The sequence below is a fragment of the Cherax quadricarinatus genome, chromosome 24, assembly GCF_038502225.1.
Source record: "Cherax quadricarinatus isolate ZL_2023a chromosome 24, ASM3850222v1, whole genome shotgun sequence".
NCBI classification, from domain to species: Eukaryota; Metazoa; Arthropoda; class Malacostraca; order Decapoda; family Parastacidae; genus Cherax; species Cherax quadricarinatus.
In genome coordinates, this window is record NC_091315.1 from 33836578 (window position 1) to 33864077 (window position 27500).

A 27500-nucleotide genomic window follows, 5' to 3' on the forward strand; every position below is an offset into this window, starting at 1 on the left:
AAAAAAGCAGTGACGATCAATCTTCTTGAAAACAGTTCAGAATTACTGCACTCAGATGTACACCTGACACCTCTGATACTCTTATGAAAAAATATTCTATATAGTGCAACGTATCGTGAATGCGATCGAATAAATGAATCCATAATTCAAAGTTCTTCCAGAGGCGTGTTATTCAAAATCTCACTGAGCCGTGTTATTCAAAATCTTATGGAACCGTGATATTCAAAATCTTGTGGAACCGTGTTATTCAAAATCTCACTGAGCCGTGTTATTCAAAATCTTATGGAACCGTGTTATTCAAAATCTTATGGAACCGTGTTATTCAAAATCTTACTGAGCCGTGTTATTCAAAATCTCACTGAGCCGTGTTATTCAAAATCTTGTGGCACCGTGTTAGTCAAAATCTTACTGAGCCGTGTTATTCAAAATCTCACTGAGCCGTGTTATTCAAAATCTTGTGGTGCCGTGTTATTCAAAATCTTATGGAACCGTGCTATTCAAAATCTTGTGGAACCGTGTTATTCAAAATCTTGTGGAACCGTGTTATCAAAATCTTGTGGAACCGTGTTATTCAAAATCTTGTGGAACCGTGTTATTCAAAATCTTGTGGAACCGTGTTGTTCAAAATATTGTGGAACCGTGTTATTCAAAATCTTATCGACACTTTCAATCGCATTTACGAAAAACTGCATTAACTGGAGGAGCCTCATTAGAGACCTGACTATAAATGCCCTTTTAAAACATTGATGTAAAATCACGTCATGTTTACGTCACGTTCACGTCATATTCACTTCACATTCACGTCTTATTCACGTCACGTTTCACGCACAAATCTCGAAACAAAAGAGAAACAGAGTTACACATGACTGTACCAGGACTTTGTTAGAAAGTTATTACAGTTTAAAAGTAAATTTATTATGAACACTTGCTTGAGATTCTGGAGAGTTTCTGTGAACAGTGTTAACAGGCCAGTGTACAGTGTTAGCAGGTCAGTGTACAGTGTTAACACGCCAGTGTACAGTGTTAACAGGCAAGTGTACAGTGTTAATACGAAAGTGTACAGTGTTAACACGCCAGTGTACAGTGTTAACACGTCAGTATACAGTGTTAACACGACAGTGTACAGTGTTAACACGTCAGTGTACAGTGTTAACGCGCCAGTATACAGTGTTAACACGCCAGTATACAGTGTTAACACGCCAGTGTACAGTGCTAACACGCCAGTGTACAGTGCTAACACGCCAGTGTACAGTGCTAACACGCCAGTGTACAGTGATAACAGGCCAGTGTACAGTGCTAACAGGCCAGTGTACAGTGCTAACACGCCAGTGTACAGTGCTAACACGCCAGTGAGCAGTGTTAACACGCCAGTGTACAGTGTACAGTACACAGTGTTAACACGCCAGTATACAGTATTAACACGCCAGTGTACAGTGTTAACACGCCAGTGTACAGTGTTAACACGCCAGTATATAGTGTTAACACGCCAGTGTACAGTGTTAACACGCCAGTATAGTATTAACACGCCAGTGTACAGTGTTAACACGCCAGTGTACAGTGTTAACACGCCAGCATACAGTGTTAACACGCCAGTGCACAGTGTTACCACGCCAGTGCACAGTGTTAACACGCCAGTGTACAGTGTTAACACGCCAGTATACAGTGTTAACACGCCAGTATACAGTGTTAACACGTCAGTGTACAGTGTTAACACGCCACTATACAGTGTTAACACGCCAGTATACAGTGTTAACACGCCATTATACAGTGTTAACACGCCAGTGTACATACAGTGTTAATACGCCAGTGTACAGTGTTAACACGCCAAAATACAGTGTTAAAAAGCCAGTGTACAGTGTTAACACGCCAGTGTACAGTGTTAACACGCCAGTGTACAGTGTTAACACGCCAGTGTACAGTGTTAATACGCCAGTATACAGTGTTAATACGCCAGTGTACAGTGTTAACACGCCAGTGTACAGTGTTAACACGCCAGTGTACAATGTTAACACGCCAGTGTACAGTGTTAACACACCAGTGTACAGTGTTAACACGCCAGTGTACAGTGTTAACACGCCAGTGTACAGTGTTAACACTCCAATATACAGTGTTAACACGCCAGTGTACAGTGCTAACACGCCAGTGTACAGTGTTAACACTCCAGTATACAGTGTTAACACGCCAGTGTACAGTGTTAACACGCCAATGTACAGTGTTAATACGCCAGTGCATAGTGTTAACACGCCAGTATACAGTGTTAACACGCCAGGATACAGTGTTAACACGCCAGTGTACAGTGTTAACACGCCAGTGTACAGTGTTAATACGCCAGTGTACAGTGTTAACACGCCAGTATACAGTGTTAACACGCCAGGATACAGTGTTAACACGCCAGTATACAGAGTTAACACGCCAGGATACAGTGTTAACACGCCAGGATACAGTGTTAACACGCCAGGATACAGTGTTAACACGCCAGGATACAGTGTTAACACGCCAGTGTACAGTGCTAACACGCCAGTGTACAGTGCTAACACGCCAGTGTACAGTGCTAACACGCCAGTGTACAGTGCTAACAGGCCAGTGTACAGTGCTAACAGGCCAGTGTACAGTGCTAACACGCCAGTGTACAGTGCTAACACGCCAGTGTGCAGTGTTAACACGCCAGTGTACAGTGTTAACACGCAGTACACAGTGTTAACACGCCAGTATACAGTATTAACACGCCAGTGTACAGTGTTAACACGCCAGTGTACAGTGTTAACACGCCAGTATATAGTGTTAACACGCCAGTGTACAGTGTTAACACGCCAGTATAGTATTAACACGCCAGTGTACAGTGTTAACACGCCAGTGTACAGTGTTAACACGCCAGCATACAGTGTTAACACGCCAGTGCACAGTGTTACCACGCCAGTGCACAGTGTTAACACGCCAGTGTACAGTGTTAACACGCCAGTATACAGTGTTAACACGCCAGTATACAGTGTTAACACGTCAGTGTACAGTGTTAACACGCCACTATACAGTGTTAACACGCCAGTATACAGTGTTAACACGCCATTATACAGTGTTAACACGCCAGTGTACATACAGTGTTAATACGCCAGTGTACAGTGTTAACACGCCAAAATACAGTGTTAAAAAGCCAGTGTACAGTGTTAACACGCCAGTGTACAGTGTTAACACGCCAGTGTACAGTGTTAACACGCCAGTGTACAGTGTTAACACGCCAGTATACAGTGTTAATACGCCAGTGTACAGTGTTAACACGCCAGTGTACAGTGTTAACACGCCAGTGTACAATGTTAACACGCCAGTGTACAGTGTTAACACACCAGTGTACAGTGTTAACACGCCAGTGTACAGTGTTAACACGCCAGTGTACAGTGTTAACACTCCAATATACAGTGTTAACACGCCAGTGTACAGTGCTAACACGCCAGTGTACAGTGTTAACACTCCAGTATACAGTGTTAACACGCCAGTGTACAGTGTTAACACGCCAATGTACAGTGTTAATACGCCAGTGCATAGTGTTAACACGCCAGTATACAGTGTTAACACGCCAGGATACAGTGTTAACACGCCAGTGTACAGTGTTAACACGCCAGTGTACAGTGTTAATACGCCAGTGTACAGTGTTAACACGCCAGTATACAGTGTTACCACGCCAGGATACAGTGTTAACACGCCAGTATACAGAGTTAACACGCCAGGATACAGTGTTAACACGCCAGGATACAGTGTTAACACGCCAGGATACAGTGTTAACACGCCAGTATACAGTGTTAACACGCCAGGATACAGTGTTAACACGCCAGTGTACAGTGTTAATACGCCAGTGTACAGTGTTAACACGCCAGTATACAGTGTTAACACGCCAGGATACAGTGTTAACACGCCAGTGTACAGTGTTAATACGCCAGTGTACAGTGTTAAAACGCCAGGATACAATGTTAACAAGCCAGTATACAGTGTTAACACGCCAGGATACAGGGTTAACACGCCAGTATACAGTGTTAACACGCCAGTGTACAGTGTTAACACGCCTGTGTACAGTGTTAACACGCCAGGATACAGTGTTAACACGCCAGTATACAGTGTTAACACGCCAGTGTACAGTGTTAACACGCCAGTGTACAGTGTTAACACGCCAGGATACAGTGTTAACAGGCCAGTATACATTGTTAACACGCCAGGGTACAGTGTTAACAGGCCAGTGTACAGTGTTAACACGCCAGGATACAGTGTTAACAGGCCAGTGCACAGTGTTAACACGCCAGTGTACAGTGTTAACACGCCAGGATACAGTGTTAACACGCCAGTATACAGTGTTAACACGCCAGTGTACAGTGTTAACACGCCAGTGTACAGTGTTAACACGCCAGTATACAGTGTTAACACGCCAGTATACAGTGTTAACACGCCAGTGTACAGTGTTAACACGCCCGTATACAGTGTTAACACGCCAGTGTACAGTGTTAACACGCCAGTGTACAGTGTTAACACGCAGCACACAGTGTTAACACGCCAGTGTACAGTGTTAACACGCCAGTATTCAGTGTTAACACGCCAGTGTACAGTGTTAACACACCAGTGGACAGTGTTAACACGCCAGTATACAGTGTTAACACGCCAGTGTACAGTGTTAACAGGCCAGTGTACAGTGTTAACACGCCAGTATACAGTGTTAACACGCCAGTGTACAGTGTTAACAGGCCAGTGTACAGTGTAAACAGGCCAGTGTACAGTGTTAACAGGCCAGTGTACAGTGTTAACACGCCAGTGTACAGTGTTAACACGCCAGGATACAGTGTTAACACGCCAGTATACAGTGTTAACACGCCAGTGTACAGTGTTAACACGTCAGTGTACAGTGTTAACACGCCAGGATACAGTGTTAACACGCCAGTATACAGTGTTAACACGCCAGTGTACAATGTTAACACGCAAGTGTACAGTGTTACACGCAGTACACAGTGTTAACACGCCAGTGTACAGTGTTAACACGCCAGTATACAGTGTTAACACGCCAGTGTACAGTGTTAACACGCCAGTGTACAGTGTTAACACGCCAGTATACAGTGTTAACACGCCAGTGTACAGTGTTAACACGCCAGTGTACAGTGTTAACACGCTAGTATACAGTGTTAACACGCCAGTGTACAGTGTTAACAGGCCAGTGTACAGTGTTAACAGGCCAGTGTACAGTGTTAACAGGCCAGTGTACAGTGTTAACACGCCAGTGTACAGTGTTAACACGCCAGGATACAGTGTTAACACGCCAGTATACAGTGTTAACACGCCAGTGTACAGTGTTAACACGCCAGTGTACAGTGTTAACACGCCAGGATACAGTGTTAACACGCCAGTGTACAGTGTTAACACGCCAGTGTACAGTGTTAACACGCCAGTGTACAGTGTTAACACGCCAGGATACAGTGTTAACACGCCAGTATACAGTGTTAACACGCCAGTGTACAGTGTTAACACGCCAGTGTACAGTGTTAACACGCCAGGATACAGTGTTAACACGCCAGTGTACAGTGTTAACACGCCAGTATACAGTGTTAACACGCCAGTGTACAGTGTTAACACGCCAGTGTACAGTGTTAACACGCCAGTATACAGTGTTAACACGCCAGTGTACAGTGTTAACACGCCAGTGTACAGTGTTAACACGCCAGTGTACAGTGTTAACACGCCAGTGTACAGTGTTAACACGCCAGTGTACAGTGTTAACACGCCAGTGTACGGTGTTATCACGCCAGTGTACAGTGTTAACACGCCAGTGTACAGTGTTAACACGCCAGTGTACAGTGTTAACACGCCAGTGTACAGTGTTAACACGCCAGTGTACAGTGTTTAGACGCCAGTGTACAGTGTTAACACGCCAGTGTACAGTGTTAACACGCCAGTGTACAGTGTTAACAGGCCAGTGTACAGTGTTAACACGCCAGTGTACAGTGTTAACACGCCAGTGTACAGTGTTAACACGCCAGTGTACAGTGTTAACACGCCAGTGTACAGTGTTAACACGCCAGTGTACAGTGTTAACACGCCAGTATACAGTGTTAACACGCCAGTGATACAGTGTTAACACGCCAGTGTACAGTGTTAACACGCCAGTGTACAGTGTTAACACGCCAGTGATACAGTTGATCATTAACAGAAAAAGCAATTTCTACTGATACACAGGTGTACACCTGACACCTCTGATACACAGGTGCACACCTGACACCTCTGATACACAGGTGCACACCTGACACCTCTGATACACAGGTGCACACCTGACACCTCTGATACACAGGTGTTCAACTGACACCTCTGATACACAGGTATACACCTGACACCTCTGATACACAGGTGTACACCTGACACCTCTGATACACAGGTGTACACCTGACACCTCTGATACACAAGTGCACACCTGATACCTCTGATACACAGGTGCACACCTGACTCCTCTGATTCACAGGTGTACACCTGACACCTCTGATACACAGGTGTACACCTGACACCTCTGATACACAGGTGTACACCTGACACCTCCGATACACAGGTGTACACCTGACACCTCTGATTCACAGGTGCACACCTGACACCTCTGATACACAGGTGCACACCTGACACCTCTGATACACAGGTGCACACCTGACACCTCTGATACACAGGTCTACAACTGACACCTCTGATACACAGGTATACTCCTGACACCTCTGATACACAGGTGTACACCTGACACCTCTGACACACAGGTGTACACCTGACACCTCTGATACACAGGTGCACACCTGACACCTCTGATACACAGGTGTACACCTGACACCTCTGATACACAGGTGTACACCTGACACCTCTGATACACAGGTGCACACCTGACACCTCTGATACACAGGTGTACACCTGACACCTGTGTTACTCAGGTGTGGTGATAGTCTAGTCCTCTCACAGTGTAAGTGTTTTGCAGTAACTCCTACACAAGCTGGCTGAAAACCCCTCAATATTATCTATGAACGAGCAGTGTTGGTGACCACTCAGACTACAGTGACCACTCAGACTACAGTGATCACTCAGACTACAGTGACCACTCAGACTACAGTGACCACTCAGACTACAGTGACCACTCAGACTACAGTGACCACTCAGACTTCAGTGACCACTCAGACTACAGTGATGCTGCTCAATACTTCACCTCTTTACTCACCTGCTATTTACATGTTAATTGGCGTGTTTTAAATTCATTTGGATTAAAAATTACAGCAAGTGTGAGAGCACCTCCCTTTCCACTTTCTTCCCCTAAATGATAAACAGATCCCAGGTCTCTCTCTCTCTCTCTCTCTCTCTCTCTCTCTCTCTCTCTCTCTCTCTCTCTCTCTCTCTCCATTTCTTCCCTCACAGCCCTCCTTCCTTCCTTCCTTCCTTCCTTCCTTCCTTCCCTGCCTCTTACCTTCCACTGTGAGGAGTATGGGTAGGAAGACCTTGGGGCTGGTGGAGACCTGACACTCGTAGACTCCAGCATCCCTGAAGGTGACGGGACTGATCTCCAGGTACCACTCGTTGCTGTCTTCTGGATGATACACCTGAGGGAGCAAACACCTGTCTCTCTCACCTAACTCAAAAATTATCTCTTGATGTTTTCCTAGTGTAGTTATTATACTAGTTTATTTATTCTAGCTGCAGCGCTGTATGACCCTTGTGGATTTAGCGCTTTGTTCTGATTGTAGTAATAATAATATAATTCAAGTTTACTTATCATTCTAGCTTATTTATCATACAAAAGTAGCTTACTTATCATTTTTTTTATTTATCATCCTACAATAGCTTATCATTCTAGACTATTTATCATCCAAGTCTACAGTTCCTCCTCCTTCAGGTATACACAATCTTAACAATCATAATAAGAGTTGAATGGGTTGTAGGTAGAGTGCAGTGAACGCTCATCAACGCTCATCAACAAGCACTCTACGGAGAGTCGTCAACAAGAGTCTTACTTGAGGTTCCTTGAGTCAGAGGTCAGATTAATTCAGGGTAAACAAGACTTCTGGGGATAAACGTAAACAACTGCTATAAAAGCACGAAAGAACTTCCCAGGAAAGGTCAAGGAATAACACATTAGTTAAAAGAGCGGCAGTAGCAGCAGCAGCACCTGCAGGAACAATAGCAGCAACGATAGCAGAGCTATTGGTTGGTGCTGACCTTTCACGCTGTCTCAAAACGACGGCGAGAGCTGAGCAGTAGTGGTGTGTGTGTGTGTGTGTGTGTGTGTGTGTGTGTGTGTGTGTGTGTGTGTGTGTGTGTGTGTGTGTGTGTGGGTGTGTGTGTGTGTGTGTGTGTGTGTGTGTGTGTGTGTGTGTGTACTCACCTAATTATGGCTGCAAAGTTATGTCACAGTTCCTGGCCCCGTGCGTGTGTGTTTACTCAGCACTGCATCATGGCCCCAGCTCTGGCTTGTCGATAGCATAATTCTAATCAGTTACTGCTGTGTTGAGCTTTGTCGAGACAAATTTTAAATCCATGTATTGAGTTAGCTTCAAGTCATCTCTCACTAATTCACTAACTTGTTCACTCTCCTCACACAAATATTTTTTCCTGGGTCCCAATGATTAATTTTTCAACACATCAGCTGTCTCCCACCGAGGTAGGGTGACCCGATAAAGAAGAAAACATTTAACCATTATTTTTTCAATCACCGTCTAACCTGAACCGTGCTAACACCACAGTTCAAATGACACTCTAAATTGCAACATCCTCACCCCTTCCAGAGTGCAGGCACTGTACTTCCCACCTCTAGGACTCAAGTTCGGCTAACCGGTTTCCCTGAATCCCTTCATAAATGTTACCCCTTCCCACTCACACTCCAACAGCATGACAAATCGTAAAAACCACTTGTCTCCACTAACTCTTGTTTAACACGCTCACAGGGGCCTGTTGGATGCCCAACTCTGTGAACACCCAAAGTCTCCTTTATCTCCTCCTCCCTCCAGCCTTTCCTAGGACGCCACCTGCCCACCTTCCCTCTAGCTCAGATATATACCCTGCTAGTAGAGAATAATAAGTCACAATATCGTAACTGGTCAAATATTTTTGCAAGATGCATGTAGAAGTTGTGCATAAATTTCGTCCCAATTTTTCAACCAACACTGACAGGGAAATAAGAGGCGTCCTTGGAGACCTGTTGTGTCATGCAACAGGGAAATAAGAGGCGTCCTTGGAGACCTGTTGTGTCATGCAACAGGGAAATAAGAGGCGTCCTTGGAGGCCTGTTGTGTCATGCAACAGGGAAATAAGAGGCGTCCTTGGAGGCCTGTTGTGTCATGCAACAGGGAAATAAGAGGCATCCTTGGAGGCCTGTTGTCTCATGCACCTTGTGCAGTCAGTAGCGTTCGTCTTGCAATTGGCATGTGCCACAAAATATAATTTTCCTGTGTGTCATCATGGTTAGTCATTCCTTGCTAGGATGAGTGCAGCATCCTGGTGCTAGGTTGATCAAAGGCGCTTAGGTAACCTAACACTTCAGAGGAAGGCTCAGGGACCTTCCTTCTAAGAACATCTCAGACCGTCGCTCTCACACTGCTTCCTGCCTCCTACCGTGACAGTTCTCTGTATACCTCCTATACACTTGTAAAAAAAAGTATCCTTCTATTTATTCAACTTATCCCGGTACTTTGCCTGTATATGCCTTTTGATGGAGGAAGTGATCAAACCTAGAAGCTCATCTTTCGTATTTTCTATATTATTCATTTGACTGTGTTGACAGCTAGTGTGTGTTGCTGCCAAGTACCGCAGTCACTTTGACTGTGTTGACAGCTAGTGTTTGTTGATGCCAAGTACCGCAGTCACTTTGACTGTGTTGACAGCTAGTGTGTGTTGCTGCCAAGTACCGCAGTCACTTTGACTGTGTTGACAGCTAGTGTGTGTTGCTGCCAAGTACCGCAGTCACTTTGACTGTGCTTGTGTGTGTGACACATATATCGTGAAGTCGTTGTCTCCTGGTCGCTGGCAGAGAGATAGTATGGTTGAGAGACAACCTTTCACAGTCCTAAAACTGAAGCCTGCTAAACCTCGTACATTCTGGCAGGGCTCTCTCTCTCTCTCTCTCTCTCTCTCTCTCTCTCTCTCTCTCTCTCTCTCTCTCTCTCTCTCTCTCTCTCTCTCTCTCTCTCTCTCTCTCTCTCTCTCTGTCTATTTATCTATCTATCTATCTATCTAACTATCTATCATAACAAACATTACTTTCGTGTGAGTTTCCTATCGGATCTTAATTCTTGGAGGCTTGATCTGAGACCAGGGCGAGGGAGCCATGATCTCAGGAACCAGTGAGACCAGGGCGAGGGAGCCATGATCTCAGGAACCAGTGAGACCAGGGCGAGGGAGCCATGATCTCAGGAACCAGTGAGACCAGGGCGAGGGAGCCATGATCTCAGGAACCAGTGAGACCAGGGCGAAGGAGCCATGATCTCAGGAACCAGTGAGACCAGGGCGAGGGAGCCATTATCTCAGGAACCAGTGAGACCAGGGCGAGGGAGCCATGATCTCAGGAACCAGTGAGACCAGGGCGAGGGAGCCATGATCTCAGGAACCAGTGAGACCAGGGCGACGGAGCCATGATCTCAGGAACCAGTGAGACCAGGGCGACGGAGCCATGATCTCAGGAACCAGTGAGACCAGGGCGACGGAGCCATGATCTCAGGAACCAGTGAGACCATCGCGAAGGAGCCATAATCTCAGGAACCAGTGAGACCAGGGCGACGGAGCCATGATCTCAGGAACCAGTGAGACCAGGGCGACGGAGCCATGATCTCAGGAACCAGTGAGACCAGGGCGACGGAGCCATGATCTCAGGAACCAGTGAGACCAGGGCGACGAATCCATGATCTCAGGAACCAGTGAGACCAGGGCGAGGGAGCCATGATCTCAGGAACCAGTGAGACCAGGGCGACGGAGCCATGATCTCAGGAACCAGTGAGACCAGGGCGACGGAGCCATGATCTCAGGAACCAGTGAGACCAGGGCGACGAAGCCATGATCTCAGGAACCAGTGAGACCAGGGCGAGGGAGCCATGATCTCAGGAACCAGTGAGACCAGGGCGACGGAGCCATGATCTCAGGAACCAGTGAGACCAGGGCGAGGGAGCCATGATCTCAGGAACCAGTGAGACCAGGGCGAGGGAGCCATGATCTCAGGAACCAGTGAGACCAGGGCGACGAAGCCATGATCTCAGGAACCAGTGAGACCAGGGCGACGAAGCCATGATCTCAGGAACCAGTGAAACCAGGGCGACGAAGCCATGATCTCAGGAACCAGTGAGACCAGGGCGACGAAGCCATGATCTCAGGAACCAGTGAGACCAGGGCGAGGGAGCCATGATCTCAGGAACCAGTGAGACCAGGGCGAGGGAGCCATGATCTCAGGAACCAGTGAGACCAGGGCGAGGGAGCCATGATCTCAGGAACCAGTGAGACCAGGGCGAGGGAGCCATGATCTCAGGAACCAGTGAGACCAGGGCGACGAAGCCATGATCTCAGGAACCAGTGAAACCAGGGCGACGAAGCCATGATCTCAGGAACCAGTGAGACCAGGGCGAGGGAGCCATGATCTCAGGAACCAGTGAGACCAGGGCGAGGGAGCCATGATCTCAGGAACCAGTGAAACCAGGGCGACGGAGCCATGATCTCAGGAACCAGTGAGACCAGGGGGACGAAGCCATGATCTCAGGAACCAGTGAGACCAGGGCGAGGGAACCATGATCTCAGGAACCAGTGAGACCAGAGCGAGGGAGCCATGAGCTCAGGAACCAGTGAGACCAGGGCGAGGGAGCCATGATCTCAGAAACTATTAATAAATAACTGAGTCGAGTACCCAGTCACATCAAAGTTCACTCACTCACTCACTCACTCACTCACTCACTCACTCACTCACTCACTCACTCACTCACTCACTCGCAGACTTAAAGTAAAAATTAATATGTGGCACTAACACACACAGCAAAGAGACGGGGCCAGGAGCTACGACTCAACCCCCGCAACCACAAGTGAGTATAATCATGGCACCAGTGGCACTACTGTAGTAAAAGAAATGACTGGACAATAACTCACAAATAACCAACAATTTGGAGAGGGAACTTTAAGCGACATTTCGATCGGTCCTGAACCATTATCATAGCACAGAAAGGAGCGAAACGTCTAATTTTATGTTTAACTTGAGGATTGTGAATTGTTGCACTTACAAAATTAACAATTTTATTAGTTATTTGATGGATTTTAACATTAAACAGAGAATAATGGACTAAAGAAGGTAGGGGTGGAGGGACACTAGTACCAAGGTAGGGGTGGAGGGACACTAGTACCAAGGTAGGGGTGGAGGGACACTAGTACCAAGGTAGGGGTGGAGAGACACTAGTACCAAGGTAGGGGTGGAGGGACACTAGTACCAAGGTAGGGGTGGAGGGACACTAGTACCAAGGTAGGGGTGGAGGGACACTAGTACCAAGGTAGGGGTGGAGGGACACTAGTACCAAGGTAGGGGTGGAGGGACACTAGTACCAAGGTAGGGGTGGAGGGACACTAGTACCAAGGTAGGGGTGGAGGGACACTAGTACCAAGGTAGGGGTGGAGGGACACTAGTACCAAGGTAGGGGTGGAGGGACACTAGTACCAAGGTAGGGGTGGAGGGACACTAGTACCAAGGTAGGGGTGGAGGGACACTAGTACCAAGGTAGGGGTGGAGGGACACTAGTACCAAGGTAGGGGTGGAGGGACACTAGTACCAAGGTAGGGGTGGAGGGACACTAGTACCAAGGTAGGGGTGGAGGGACACTAGTACCAAGGTAGGGGTGGAGGGACACTAGTACCAAGGTAGGGGTGGAGGGACACTAGTACCAAGGTAGGGGTGAAGGGACACTAGTACCAAGGTAGGGGTGGAGGGACACTAGTACCAAGGTAGGGGTGGAGGGACACTAGTACCAAGGTAGGGGTGAAGGGACACTAGTACCAAGGTAGGGGTGGAGGGACACTAGTACCAAGGTAGGGGTGGAGGGACACTAGTACCAAGGTAGGGGTGGAGAGACACTAGTACCAAGGTAGGGGTGGAGGGACACTATTACCAAGGTAGGGGTGAAGGGACACTAGTACCAAGGTAGGGGTGGAGGGACACTAGTACCAAGGTAGGGGTGGAGGGACACTAGTACCAAGGTAGGGGTGAAGGGACACTAGTACCAAGGTAGGGGTGGAGGGACACTAGTACCAAGGTAGGGGTGGAGGGACACTAGTACCAAGGTAGGGGTGGAGGGACACTAGTACCAAGGTAGGGGTGAAGGGACACTAGTACCAAGGTAGGGGTGGAGGGACACTAGTACCAAGGTAGGGGTGGAGAGACACTAGTACCAAGGTAGGGGTGGAGGGACACTAGTACCAAGGTAGGGGTGGAGGGACACTAGTACCAAGGTAGGGGTGAAGGGACACTAGTACCAAGGTAGGGGTGGAGGGACACTAGTACCAAGGTAGGGGTGGAGAGACACTAGTACCAAGGTAGGGGTGGAGGGACACTAGTACCAAGGTAGGGGTGGAGGGACACTAGTACCAAGGTAGGGGTGGAGGGACACTAGTACCAAGGTAGGGGTGGAGAGACACTAGTACCAAGGTAGGGGTGGAGGGACACTAGTACCAAGGTAGGGGTGGAGGGACACTAGTACCAAGGTAGGGGTGGAGGGACACTAGTACCAAGGTAGGGGTGGAAGGACACTAGTACCAAGGTAGGGGTGGAGGGACACTAGTACCAAGGTAGGGGTGGAGGGACACTAGTACCAAGGTAGGGGTGGAGGGACACTAGTACCAAGGTAGGGGTGGAGAGACACTAGTACCAAGGTAGGGGTGGAGGGACACTAGTACCAAGGTAGGGGTGGAGGGACACTAGTACCAAGGTAGGGGTGGAGGGACACTAGTACCAAGGTAGGGGTGGAGGGACACTAGTACCAAGGTAGGGGTGGAGGGACACTAGTACCAAGGTAGGGGTGGAGGGACACTAGTACCAAGGTAGGGGTGGAGGGACACTAGTACCAAGGTAGGGGTGGAGGGACACTAGTACCAAGGTAGGGGTGGAGGGACACTAGTACCAAGGTAGGGGTGGAGAGACACTAGTACCAAGGTAGGGGTGGAGGGACACTAGTACCAAGGTAGGGGTGGAGGGACACTAGTACCAAGGTAGGGGTGGAGGGACACTAGTACCAAGGTAGGGGTGGAGGGACACTAGTACCAAGGTAGGGGTGGAGGGACACTAGTACCAAGGTAGGGGTGGAGGGACACTAGTACCAAGGTAGGGGTGGAGGGACACTAGTACCAAGGTAGGGGTGGAGAGACACTAGTACCAAGGTAGGGGTGGAGGGACACTAGTACCAAGGTAGGGGTGGAGGGACACTAGTACCAAGGTAGGGGTGGAGGGACACTAGTACCAAGGTAGGGGTGGAGAGACACTAGTACCAAGGTAGGGGTGGAGGGACACTAGTACCAAGGTAGGGGTGGAGGGACACTAGTACCAAGGTAGGGGTGGAGGGACACTAGTACCAAGGTAGGGGTGGAGGGACATTAGTACCAAGGTAGGGGTGGAGGGACACTAGTACCAAGGTAGGGGTGGAGGGACACTAGTACCAAGGTAGGGGTGGAGGGACACTAGTACCAAGGTAGGGGTGGAGGGACACTAGTACCAAGGTAGGGGTGGAGGGACACTAGTACCAAGGTAGGGGTGGAGGGACACTAGTACCAAGGTAGGGGTGGAGGGACACTAGTACCAAGGTAGGGGTGGAGGGACACTGGAGACACACCTTGAAGCGGTCGTCACTGGTGTAAGTGAAGATGCCGACTGTGAGGATGTGTAGATCTCTCTGCCGGATCCATGACACCTGTACACACACACACACACACACACACACACACACACACACACACACACAGGGACAAACACGCACATTAGTTACCTTCATTAAAACCTTCTCTAAATTCAACTTTGAAAGATAATTTTTAAAAAAATTTACTTTTCTAAAACTTGGATAGAAAATGCTCTAAATAATATTTATTTTTACTTTAGTTCTTAAATAAAGATTAAACTATAGAGAGAAATGTGAGATTTTTGCAAAAAAAAACTAATTTACGTAAACACAATGTTCCATACCTGAATAATACGTGTATATACGACATACATAAATAAAGATTTCTAAGCCTACTGGCATATGCAAGGTAAGTCAGTCTTAAAAATCAAAGCTGCCATTTTCAACTTACATCCTTCTTATCAAGATTGATGACTTGGCATGGGAGTGTTGCTTTCTGGCCGACCACAGCCGTGACGTTGGTGGGAGTGTCGTCGTCAAAGTAAGCAGTGTTAGTGTTGGGTCGACCCCATGTTATTTCGTGTCGCTCTCCTTCCTCGCTCTCCTGACCTGCAACACAACACGACCATACTGTTAGTAATACACGACACACTCACACTATGAGTAATTAGTTTTTATCGTCAGGTGATGAGAGCCATGATGAGGGTCCTGGGACCTTGGTCGTGGCGAATCCAGTGAAGATGTGCTAAGTGACTTTGTAAATGGTCCAAGTCGGACCGAAACGTTGTCGTAAACCTGTATCTCTCTGTCTATAATGTCTCTTATGTTGTGTTGGGCTGGCATTATGGTGGAGGCACTACAAGGCGCCGTGGCTAAGACCATGTAAATGTTGGGTAGGTGATGGCACTGTTGAACCACGACAACAGTGATGAGTCAGACTTCTTAGTGCCCTTATGGTGAACCTCAACAACAACTGCCAACAACAATAACTACAAATAACAACTACCAACAACAACAACTACCAACAACAACAACTACCAACAACAACCAACAACTACCAACAACAACAACTACCAACAACAACCAACAACAACCAACAACAACAACAGTGATAATTAGGCCTCAACTCAGGTCAACATTTGATAACATTCATTACTATAATTGACACAAGCATCGTAATTACCGTGTGATATCTCCTTCCACCTGAGATAATAACTTCTCTCTTACAGTTAGAAGCCTCGGTGGATACACTGCAAGGTTTGTGTTGCTCCTGCAGTGTCTTCACTGCAACACCCGCAGTGTTAAACACTAACACCGATATTAACCCTCCGTTATTCTCTGTATGACCAACACACGATTTTTTTTTCCCACCAAGATATATCTTAATTTAAGTGAAAAATAAATTCCTGAAAAACCTGAAAAAAAAATGAAAGTGCTTCGAAATATTAAGGTTTCTCATTTTGTAAAAAATATTATGATTTTGCTCAGTTTTCCTCTTAAAATTAAGTTTTGAGAATTTTGAGTTGGAGAGCAAAGCGAATTGTGTCTGGATCCATCTTGGCCGACTTTCAGGTCACGAGAAACGATATGAAGCCAAAAGTTGGGTCAAACAGAGAGAGATAAACAAGGAAGCAGGAAAAGTCAAGCCAATTAACGTGTGTCAGGAAGGTCTGTAGTCTTGGGAACGGCAGGCGTCAGCAGAAACAAAACTGGTACTAATATTCGTGTTAGAAATGCTGTGTATAAGAAAAGTTCCATAACACCGTGATAGAGGGCGTTACGAAACTTCTCTTAGACAGATAGAAGGTGCTAAGTCTCTTAGACCTGATAAAAGGTGATCAGTTTTTTTGTATGAGGGATATACAGTTCCAGTGAAGCACAAATCAAGAGATAGTCATAGTCTCTAACAAGACAGAAAAGAGCTACATTAGTGTGAAAGATTACCTTACAAGCTGCCACGTTAACAATGGTCTAAATGATCTATGATATTCTTTACACAAGTAAGATATTGAAGCTAGGATCGTCACAGTAGGAGCTCAGGGACTATTATAGGAACGTGTCGGTCGGTGATCAAGCAGTGAATCTCATTTGCAACCCTAATAACTGATGGTTTGATGAAGATAGAAGCTGGGAGTATCACTGTGGATACATGTATCCTTGTACAAGCAATGTGTAATAAACAACTAGTCAGGAGTGGATGAAGCTTACCCGGAGGGAAGAAATGAGAAATCAAGATAATCCGCGAATTTCAACATCCAGCTGAAGACAGCTCCAATAAATCTGCTGAAGGAGACCTCAATTAGAAGTCGAAACAGAGTTTTCTAACTTGTGTCTTTTCGTACGATACATCCCATCCCATATATCCTTATCCTAAGCATAAAGATGCTTAGAAAACAGTTTGCATAATTGTATAAAAAGATTGAAGAATGTTGAAAAAATCTAGCAAAATGAACGAGGAAAGAATGCAATTTATATATATATATATATATATATATATATATATATATATATATATATATATATATATATATATATATATATATATATATATATATATATATATATGCAAATGGGATGAATGATATTGAAACTAAGGTTAATGTCTTCCAATATTTTAAGCTGTAGGCGTAAGTGAAAGGTGGAAAAAGATGGTGCAAGCTCTTTCAAGCTACACCATCTATTAGCACCAACACCTGCTGCAGCACCAGCAGTAGCTACAGCAGCAGCTGCAGCAACAGCGAACACATCTACATCAGCTGCGGTAATCAAAATAATGAGAACTAACAGAGCGTCCTCATTAATGGTGGAAAACAAGAAGCATCGGTGAGGAAGGCAGGGAACAGGAGAGGCAGGAAGCAGGAGAGGCAGGAAGCAGGAGAGGCAGGGAGCAGGACAGGCAGGAAGCAGGAGAGGCAGGAAGCAGGAGAGGCAGGGAGAAGGAGAGGCAGGAAGCAGGAGAGGCAGGGAGAAGGAGAGGCAGGGAGCAGGAGAGGCAGGGAGCAGGACAGGCAGGAAGCAGGAGAGGCAGGGAGCAGGAGAGGCAGGGAACAGGAGAGGCAGGAAGCAGGAGAGGCAGGGAGGAGGAGAGGCAGGGAACAGGAGAGGCAGGAAGCAGGAGAGGCAGGGAGCAGGACAGGCAGGAAGCAGGAGAGGCAGGAAGCAGGAGAGGCAGGGAGAAGGAGAGGCAGGAAGCAGGAGAGGCAGGGAGAAGGAGAGGCAGGGAGCAGGAGAGGCAGGAAGCAGGAGAGGCAGGAAGCAGGAGAGGCAGGGAGCAGGAGAGGCAGGGAACAGGAGAGGCAGGAAGCAGGAGAGGCAGGGAGCAGGAGAGGCAGGGAGCAGGAGAGGCAGGAAGCAGGAGAGGCAGGAAGCAGGAGAGGCAGGGAGCAGGAGAGGCAGGGAACAGGAGAGGCAGGAAGCAGGAGAGGCAGGGAGCAGGAGAGGCAGGGAGCAGGAGAGGCAGGGAACAGGAGAGGCAGGAAGCAGGAGAGGCAGGGAACAGGAGAGGCAGGAAGCAGGAGAGGCAGGAAGCAGGAGAGACAGGGAGCAGGAGAGGCAGGGAACAGGAGAGGCAGGAAGCAGGAGAGGCAGGGAGCAGGAGAGGCAGGGAACAGGAGAGGCAGGAAGCAGGAGAGGCAGGGAGCAGGAGAGGCAGGGAGCAGGAGAGGCAAGGAGAAGGAGAGGCAGGGAGCAGGAGTGGCAGGAAGCAGGAGAGGCAGGAAGCAGAATAAGCAGGAAGTAGGAGAGGCAGGAAGCAGGAGAGGCAGGGAGAAGGAGAGGCAGGAAGCAGGAGAGGCAGGAAGCAGGAGAGGCAGGAAGCAGAATAAGCAGGAAGTAGGAGAGGCAGGAAGCAGGAGAGGCAGGAAGCAGAATAAGCAGGAAGTAGGAGAGGCAGGAAGCAGGAGAGGCAGGGAGAAGGAGAGGCAGGGAGCAGGAGAGGCAGGAAGCAGGAGAGGCAGGGAGCAGGAAAGGCAGGAAGCAGGATAGGCAGGGAGCAAGGAAAGCAGGAAGACAGGGAAGCAAGAAGGCAGCAATAACAGCACACAATAACTTCTGTCACTGCTTCTCCTCTCTTTAATTAATGTCCCTGTATCATCCTAACTCATCTACACCCTCAACAAACACACTTGACTCGTCCCTGTATTATCCTAACTCATCTACACCCTCAACAAACACACCTGACTCGTCTCTGTATCATCCTAACTCATCTACACCCTCGACACACAAACCTGACTCGTCCCTGTATCATCCTAACTCATCTACACCCTCAACAAACACACCTGACTCGTCCCTGTATCATCCTAGCTCATCTACACTCTCAACAAATACACCTGACTACTCGTCCCTGTATCATCCTAACTCATCTACACCCTCACCAAACACACCTGACTCGTCCCTGTATCATCCCAACTCATCTACACTCTCAACAAACACATCTGACTCCTCCCTGTATCATCCTAACTCATCTACACTCTCAACAAACACACCTGACTCGTCCCTGTATCATTCTAACTCATCTACACCCTCAACAAACACACATGACTAGTCCCTGTATCATCCTAACTCATCTACACTCTCAACAAACATACATGACTCGTCCCGGTATCATCCTAACCCATCTACACCCTCAACAAACACACCTGACTTGTCCCTGTATCATAATAACTCGTCTACACCCTCAATAAACACACCTGACTCGCCCCTGTATCATCCTAACTCATCTACACTCTCAACAAACACACCTGACTCGTCCCTGTATCATCCTAACTCATCTACACCCTCATAAAACACACCTGACTCGTTCCTGTATCATCCTAACTCATCTACACCCTCAATAAACACACCTGACTCGCCCCTGTATCATCCTAACTCATCTACACTCTCAACAAACACACCTGACTCGTCCCTGTATCATCCTAACTCATCTACACCCTCAACACACAAACCTGACTCGTCCCTGTATCATCCTAACTCATTTACACCCTCAACAAACACACCTGACTAGTCCCTGTATCATCCTAACTCATCTACACCCTCAACAAACACACCTGACTTGTCCCTGTATCATAATAACTCGTCTACACCTCAACAAACACACCTGACTTGTCCCTGTATCATCCTAACTCATCTACACCCTCAACACACACACGTGACTCGTCCCTGTATCATCCTAACTCATCTACACCCTCAACACACAAACCTGACTCGTCCCTGTATCATCCTAACTCATCTACACCCTCAACAAACACACCTGACTATTCCCTGAATCATCCTAACTCATCTACACCCTCAACAAACACACCTGACTTGTCCCTGTATCATAATAACTCGTCTACACCTCAACAAACACACCTGACTTGTCCCTGTATCATCCTAACTCATCTACACCCTCGACACACACACCTGACTCGTCCCTGTATCATCCTAACTCATCTACACCCTCAACACACAAACCTGACTCGTCCCTGTATCATCCTAACTCATCTACACCCTCAACAAACACACCTGACTCGTCCCTGTATCATCCTAACTCTTCTACACTGTCAACAAACACACCTGACTCGTCCCTGTATCATCCTAACTCATCTACACCCTCAACAAACACACCTGACTTGTCCCTGTATCATCCTAACTCATCTACACTCTCAACAAACACACCTGACTAGTCCCTGTATCATCCTAACTCATCTACACTCTCAACAAACACACCTGACTCGTCCCTGTATCATCCTAACTCATCTACACCCTCAACAAACACACCTGACTCGTCCCTGTATCATCCTAACTCATCTACACTCTCAACAAACACACCTGACTAGTCCCTGTATCATAATAACTCATCTGCACTCTCATCAAACACACCTGACTCGTCCCTGTATCATCGTAACTCATCTACACCCTCAACACACAAACCTGACTCGTCCCTGTATCATCCTAACTCATCTACACCCTTAACAAACACACCTGACTCGTCCCTGTATCACCCTAACTCATGTACACCCTCAACAAACACACCTGACTCGTCCCTGTATCATCCTAACTCATTTACTCCCTCAACAAACACACCTGACTCGTCCCTGTATCATCCTAACTCATTTACTCCCTCAACAAACACACCTGACTCGTCCCTGCATCATCCTAACTCATCTACACTCTCAACAAACACACTTGACTCGTCCCTGTATCATCCTAACTCATCTACACCCTCAACAAACACACCTGACTCGTCCCTGCATCATCCTAACTCATCTACACTCTCAACAAACACACTTGACTCGTCCCTGTATCATCGACTCGTCCCTGTATCATCCTAACTCATCTACACCCTCAACAAACACACCTGACTAGTCCCTGTATCATCCTAACTCATCTACACTCTCAACAAACACACCTGACTCGCCCCTGTATCATCGTAACTCATCTACACTCTCAACAAACACACATGACTCGTCCCTGTATCATACTAACTCATCTACACCCTCAACACACAAACCTGACTCGTCCCTGTATCATCCTAACTCATCTACACCCTCAACAAACACACCTGACTATTCCCTGTATCATCCTAAGTCATCTATACTCTCATAAAACACACCTGACTCGTCTCTGTATCATCCTAACTCATCTACACCCTCAACAAACACACCTGACTCGTCCCTGTATCATCCTAACTCATCTACACCCTCAACACACAAACCTGACTCGTCCCTGTATCATCCTAACTCATCTACACCCTCAACAAACACACCTGACTCGTCCCTCTCTCATCCTAACTCATCTACACTCTCAACGAACACACCTGACTCGTCCCTGTATCATTCTAACTCATCTACACCCTCAACACGCAAACCTGACTCGTCCCTGTATCATCCTAACTCATCTACACCCTCAACAAACACACCTGACTCGTCCCTGTATCATCCTAACTCATCTACACCCTCAACAAGCACACCTGACTTGTCCCTGTATTATCCTAACTCATCTACACCCTCAACAAACACACCTGACTTGTCCCTGTATCATTCTAACTCATCTACACTCTCAACAAACACACCTGACTCGTCCCTGTATCATCCTAACTCATCTACACCCTCAACAAATACACCTGACTAGTCCCTGTATCATCCTAACTCATCTACACTCTCAACAAACACACCTGACTCGTCCCTGTATCATCCTAACTCATCTACACCCTCAACACACAAACCTGACTCGTCCCTGTATCATCCTAACTCATCTACACCCTCAACAAACACACCTGACTCGTCCCTGTATCATCCTATCTCATCTAGACCCTCAACACACAAACCTGACTCGTCCCTGTATCATCCTAACTCATCTACACCCTCAACAAACACACCTGACTCGTCCCTGTATCATCCTAAATCATCTACACCCTCAACAAACACACCTGACTCGTCCCTGTATCATCCTAACTCATCTACACCCTCAACAAACACACCTGACTTGTCCCTGTATCATCCTAACTCATCTACACTCTCAACAAACACATCTGACTCGTCCTTGTATCATCCTAACTCATCTACACTCTCAACAAACACACCTGACTCGGCCCTGTATCATCCTATCTCATCTAGACCCTCAACACACAAACCTGACTCGTCCCTGTATCATCCTAACTCATCTACACCCTCAACAAACACACCTGACTCGTCCCTGTATCAACCTAACTCTTCTACACTCTCAACAAACACACCTGACTCGTCCCTGTATCATCCTAACTCATCTACACCCTCAACAAACACACCTGACTTGTCCCTGTATCATTCTAACTCATCTACACTCTCAACAACACACCTGACTCGTCCCTGTATCATCCTAACTCATCTGCACCCTCAACAAACACACCTGACTTGTCCCTGTATCATCCTAACTCATCTACACTCTCAACAAACACACCTGACTCGTCCCTGTATCATCCTAACTCATCTACACTCTCAACAAACACACCTGACTCGTCCCTGTATCATCCTAACTCATCTACACCCTCAACAAATACACCTGACTAGTCCCTGTATCATCCTAACTCATCTACACTCTCAACAAACACACCTGACTCGTCCCTGTATCATCCTAACTCATCTACACCCTCAACACACAAACCTGACTCGTCCCTGTATCATCCTATCTCATCTACACCCTCAACAAACACACCTGACTCGTCCCTGTATCATCCTAACTCATCTACACCCTCAACACACAAACCTGACTCGTCCCTGTATCATCCTAACTCATCTACACCCTCAACAAACACACCTGACTCGTCCCTGTATCATCCTAACTCATCTACACCCTCAACAAACACACCTGACTTGTCCCTGTATCATCCTAACTCATCTACACTCTCAACAAACACACCTGACTCGTCCTTGTATCATCCTAACTCATCTACACTCTCAACAAACACACCTGACTCGGCCCTGTATCATCCTATCTCAACTAGACCCTCAACACACAAACCTGACTCGTCCCTGTATCATCCTAACTCATCTACACCCTCAACAAACACACCTGACTCGTCCCTGTATCAACCTAACTCTTCTACACTCTCAACAAACACACCTGACTCGTCCCTGTATCATCCTAACTCATCTACACCCTCAACAAACACACCTGACTTGTCCCTGTATCATCCTAACTCATCTACACTCTCAACAAACACACCTGACTCGTCCTTGTATCATCCTAACTCATCTACACTCTCAACAAACACACCTGACTCGCCCCTGTATCATCCTATCTCATCTAGACCCTCAACACACAAACCTGACTCGTCCCTGTATCATCCTAACTCATCTACACCCTCAACAAACACACCTGACTCGTCCCTGTATCAACCTAACTCTTCTACACTCTCAACAAACACACCTGACTCGTCCCTGTATCATCCTAACTCATCTACACCCTCAACAAACACACCTGACTTGTCCCTGTATCATTCTAACTCATCTACACTCTCAACAAACACACCTGACTCGTCCCTGTATCATCCTAACTCATCTGCACCCTCAACAAACACACCTGACTTGTCCCTGTATCATCCTAACTCATCTACACTCTCAACAAACACACCTGACTCGTCCCTGTATCATCCTAACTCATCTACACTCTCAACAAACACACCTGACTCGTCCCTGTATCATCCTAACTCATCTACACCCTCAACAAATACACCTGACTAGTCCCTGTATCATCCTAACTCATCTACACTCTCAACAAACACACCTGACTCGTCCCTGTATCATCCTAACTCATCTACACCCTCAACACACAAACCTGACTCGTCCCTGTATCATCCTATCTCATCTACACCCTCAACAAACACACCTGACTCGTCCCTGTATCATCCTAATTCATCTACACCCTCAACAAACACACCTGACTCGTCCCTGTATCATCCTAACTCATCTACACCCTCAACAAACACACCTGACTCGTCCCTGTATCATCCTAACTCATCTACACCCTCAACAAACACACCTGACTTGTCCCTGTATCATCCTAACTCATCTACACTCTCAACAAACACACCTGACTCGTCCTTGTATCATCCTAACTCATCTACACTCTCAACAAACACACCTGACTCGGCCCTGTATCATCCTATCTCAACTAGACCCTCAACACACAAACCTGACTCGTCCCTGTATCATCCTAACTCATCTACACCCTCAACAAACACACCTGACTCGTCCCTGTATCAACCTAACTCTTCTACACTCTCAACAAACACACCTGACTCGTCCCTGTATCATCCTAACTCATCTACACCCTCAACAAACACACCTGACTTGTCCCTGTATCATTCTAACTCATCTACACTCTCAACAAACACACCTGACTCGTCCCTGTATCATCCTAACTCATCTGCACCCTCAACAAACACACCTGACTTGTCCCTGTATCATCCTAACTCATCTACACTCTCAACAAACACACCTGACTCGTCCCTGTATCATCCTAACTCATCTACACTCTCAACAAACACACCTGACTCGTCACTGTATCATCCTAACTCATCTACACCCTCAACAAATACACCTGACTAGTCCCTGTATCATCCTAACTCATCTACACTCTCAACAAACACACCTGACTCGTCCCTGTATCATCCTAACTCATCTACACCCTCAACACACAAACCTGACTCGTCCCTGTATCATCCTAACTCATCTACACCCTCAACAAACACACCTGACTCGTCCCTGTATCGTCCTAACTCATCTACACCCTCAACAAACACACCTGACTTGTCCCTTTATCATCATAACTCATCTACACCCTCAACAAACACACCTGACTTGTCCCTTTATCATCATAACTCGTCTACACCCTCAACAAACACACCTGACTCGTCCCTGTATCATTCTAATTCATCTACACTTTCAACACAAACCTGACTCGTCACTGTATCATCCTAACTCATCTACACCCTCAACAAACACACTTGACTCGTCCCTATATCATCCTAACTCATCCACACCCTCAACAAACACACCTGACTCGTCCCTGTATCATTCTAATTCATCTACACTTTCAACACAAACCTGACTCGTCCCTATATCATCCTAACTCATCCACACCCTCAACAAACACACCTGACATACTCACTTCGCATATTCTCCTCCAGGCGAGATCTTGTGTATGCAAATTCCAATTTCTGTGGAAAGTTGAATGCTTTTTCAAGGTATGAAAACAGTGCTGGGTTGAATGACAAGATCGATCTTCTAAGACCTGTGTTGCTCACAGCACAGCTAAGCTAACAAGATCGACCTTCTGAGACCAGTCTTACTCACAACGTCATTCAGTTCCCGACTCCACTCAGAAAGATGTCATACATAATGGGTGAGAGAATAAGGCTGTGGTCTGTGTTTCTCTGTCAGTCCACATTACAATTGTTTTCCTGGTGCAGATAGCATTTTAAAACGTTGTGAACCGTGTGCGTCATTCAACACAGGGTGAACCGTCAGCTCGATCCTCCGTCAAGCCAAGCTGTCACCCAAGGACTCTTTTCAAGAATTTACTTATGCATAGTAGAAACAATATATGTTAAATATTGCAAGGCAGGTAGCACCATGGTATTACTCCCACACACACCATTACAAGGAAAGTAGTACCATGGTATCACTCCCACACACACCATTACAAGGAAAGTAGTACCATGGTATCACTCCCACACACACCATTACAAGGAAAGTAGTACCATGGTATCACTCCCACTCACACCATTACAAGGAAAGTAGTACCATGGTATCACTCCCACACACACCATTACAAGGAAAGTAGTACCATGGTATCACTCCCACACACACCATTACAAGGAAAGTAGTACCATGGTATCACTCCCACACACACCATTACAAGGAAAGTAGTACCATGGTATCACTCCCACACACACCATTACAAGGAAAGTAGTACCATGGTATCACTCCCACACACACCATTACAAGGAAAGTAGTACCATGGTATCACTCCCACACACACCATTACAAGGAAAGTAGTACCATGGTATCACTCCCACACACACACCATTAAAATGCAGGTAGTACCATGGTATCACTCCCACGTAAGTATATTTCACCACCTCCTCAACCTCCAACACAACATCTGTCTTGCCAAACTTTACAATCAACAGCTTCGTTTACAATCTTAATTAACTTCGTTCACGAATATTACAGTAATGGAGAGACTGTAAATTCCTGTACCCTTTCCGTCTGAAATTATGATTCATGTCAGTTTACATTGCATGTTTGGTTATGCAAGGTTGCTCTCCCACACACCGTCTTGCTTCCTCACGATTTCATTAACAATATTCTGAATTGTATTTACAAAATTCAGTACAAATTTGCTTTAATTATTAAATTATAAATTAAATGAATGCCAAATGTTGCATGTGGAATATGAACGTTAGTGTGTGTGTGTGTGTGTGTGTGTGTGTGTGTGTGTGTATACTCACCTAATACGGGTTGCAGGGGTCAAGTCATGACTCCTGGCCCCGCCTCTTCACTGGTCGCTACTAGGTCACTCCCTGTTCCGTGAGCTTTATCATACCTCTTCTTACAGTTATGTATGGATCCTGCCTCCACCACCTCCATTTCCAGATTATTCCACTTCCTGACAACTCTGTGGCTAAAGAAATACTTCCTAACATCTCTGAGACTCATCTGAGTCTTCAATTTCCAATTGTGACCCCTTGTTGGTGTGTCCCATCTCTGAAACATCCTGTCCCTATCCACTCTGTCGATTCCTCTCAGTATTTTATATGTTGTTATCATGCCTCCCCTATCCTTCCTGCCCTCTAGTATCGTCAGGTCGATTTCCCTTAACCTCTCCTCATAGGACATACCCCTTAACTCCGGAACTAGTCTCGTTGCAAACCTTTGCAAAATCTCTAATTTCCTGACGTGCTTGTCCAGGTGTGGGTTCCAAACTGGTGCTACATTTTCCAATATGGGCCTGATGTACACGGTGTACAGGGTCCTGAACGACTCCTTACTGAGATGTCGGAATGCTATTCTTTTGTTTAATAATCGCCCGTATGTCTCAACAGTTATTTGGTTGATGTGCGCCTCAGATGTGTTCGGTGTTATACTCACCCCAGGATCTTTTTTCCTTGAGTGAGGTTTGTAGTCTTTGGCCCCTCGATTGTATTCTGTC

General features: G+C 46.7%; 1 protein-coding gene across 2 annotated transcripts in view; it reads right to left on the minus strand.

The window, feature by feature from the left end:
* LOC128690906 (irregular chiasm C-roughest protein) overlaps positions 1–27500 on the minus strand; it is a 184065-nt gene that overhangs the window by 23668 nt on the left and 132897 nt on the right. For both annotated transcript variants that reach the window (XM_053779690.2, XM_053779691.2), the window contains exons 2-4: positions 15277–15434; positions 14823–14900; positions 7454–7586 (exon numbers count right to left, since the gene is read on the minus strand). In XM_053779690.2, the coding sequence (XP_053635665.2) occupies positions 7454–7586; positions 14823–14900; positions 15277–15434 (369 nt within the window). The remainder of the gene's footprint in view (positions 1–7453; positions 7587–14822; positions 14901–15276; positions 15435–27500) is intronic.